The sequence below is a fragment of the Apaloderma vittatum genome, unplaced genomic scaffold (assembly GCF_000703405.1).
Source record: "Apaloderma vittatum isolate BGI_N311 unplaced genomic scaffold, ASM70340v1 scaffold26742, whole genome shotgun sequence".
Taxonomy (NCBI): Eukaryota; Metazoa; Chordata; class Aves; order Trogoniformes; family Trogonidae; genus Apaloderma; species Apaloderma vittatum.
This window is the reverse complement of record NW_009705636.1, coordinates 671-967: the sequence shown is the minus strand read 5'-3', so window position 1 is coordinate 967 and position 297 is coordinate 671. Positions and strand designations below refer to the sequence as shown.

Below are 297 nucleotides of genomic sequence, written 5' to 3'. Positions count from 1 at the left end.
CATCGGAGCGGGCGAAGCTCCGGATGCAGTTCTCCACCGGGCAGGCGAAAGCTTTCTCGTGGGGTTTCGGGCAGAAGCATTTGGAAGAGCATTTGGTCCGGCGAGTCTTCTTCTTGGGCTCAGCCAAGGCGGGAGGGTTGGTGGGCAGCAAGGAAGGGATGGAGGAAGAGGTGGGGTGGCCCAAAAAGTCCGCAGCGGGGACAGGGGGCGAGGGGTGAGGATGGAGGAGCTCGGCGGAGCTCATCAGACCCGGTAGGACTTCGGGCTGGGCCAAGGAGGGGTCGAATTACGGCATTA

The 297-nt window shown here is 62.6% G+C and overlaps 1 protein-coding gene across 1 annotated transcript in view; it reads right to left on the bottom strand.

Annotated features, from left to right (window-relative positions):
• Position 1: 1 nt before the first annotated feature.
• LOC104270975 (early growth response protein 4-like) overlaps positions 2–297 on the bottom strand; it is a gene marked incomplete at both ends in the record, with an annotated part of 963 nt that continues 667 nt past the window's right edge. Inside the window, 1 exon segment of the mRNA XM_009865508.1 lies at positions 2–289. Within this exon segment, the coding sequence (XP_009863810.1) occupies positions 2–289 (288 nt within the window).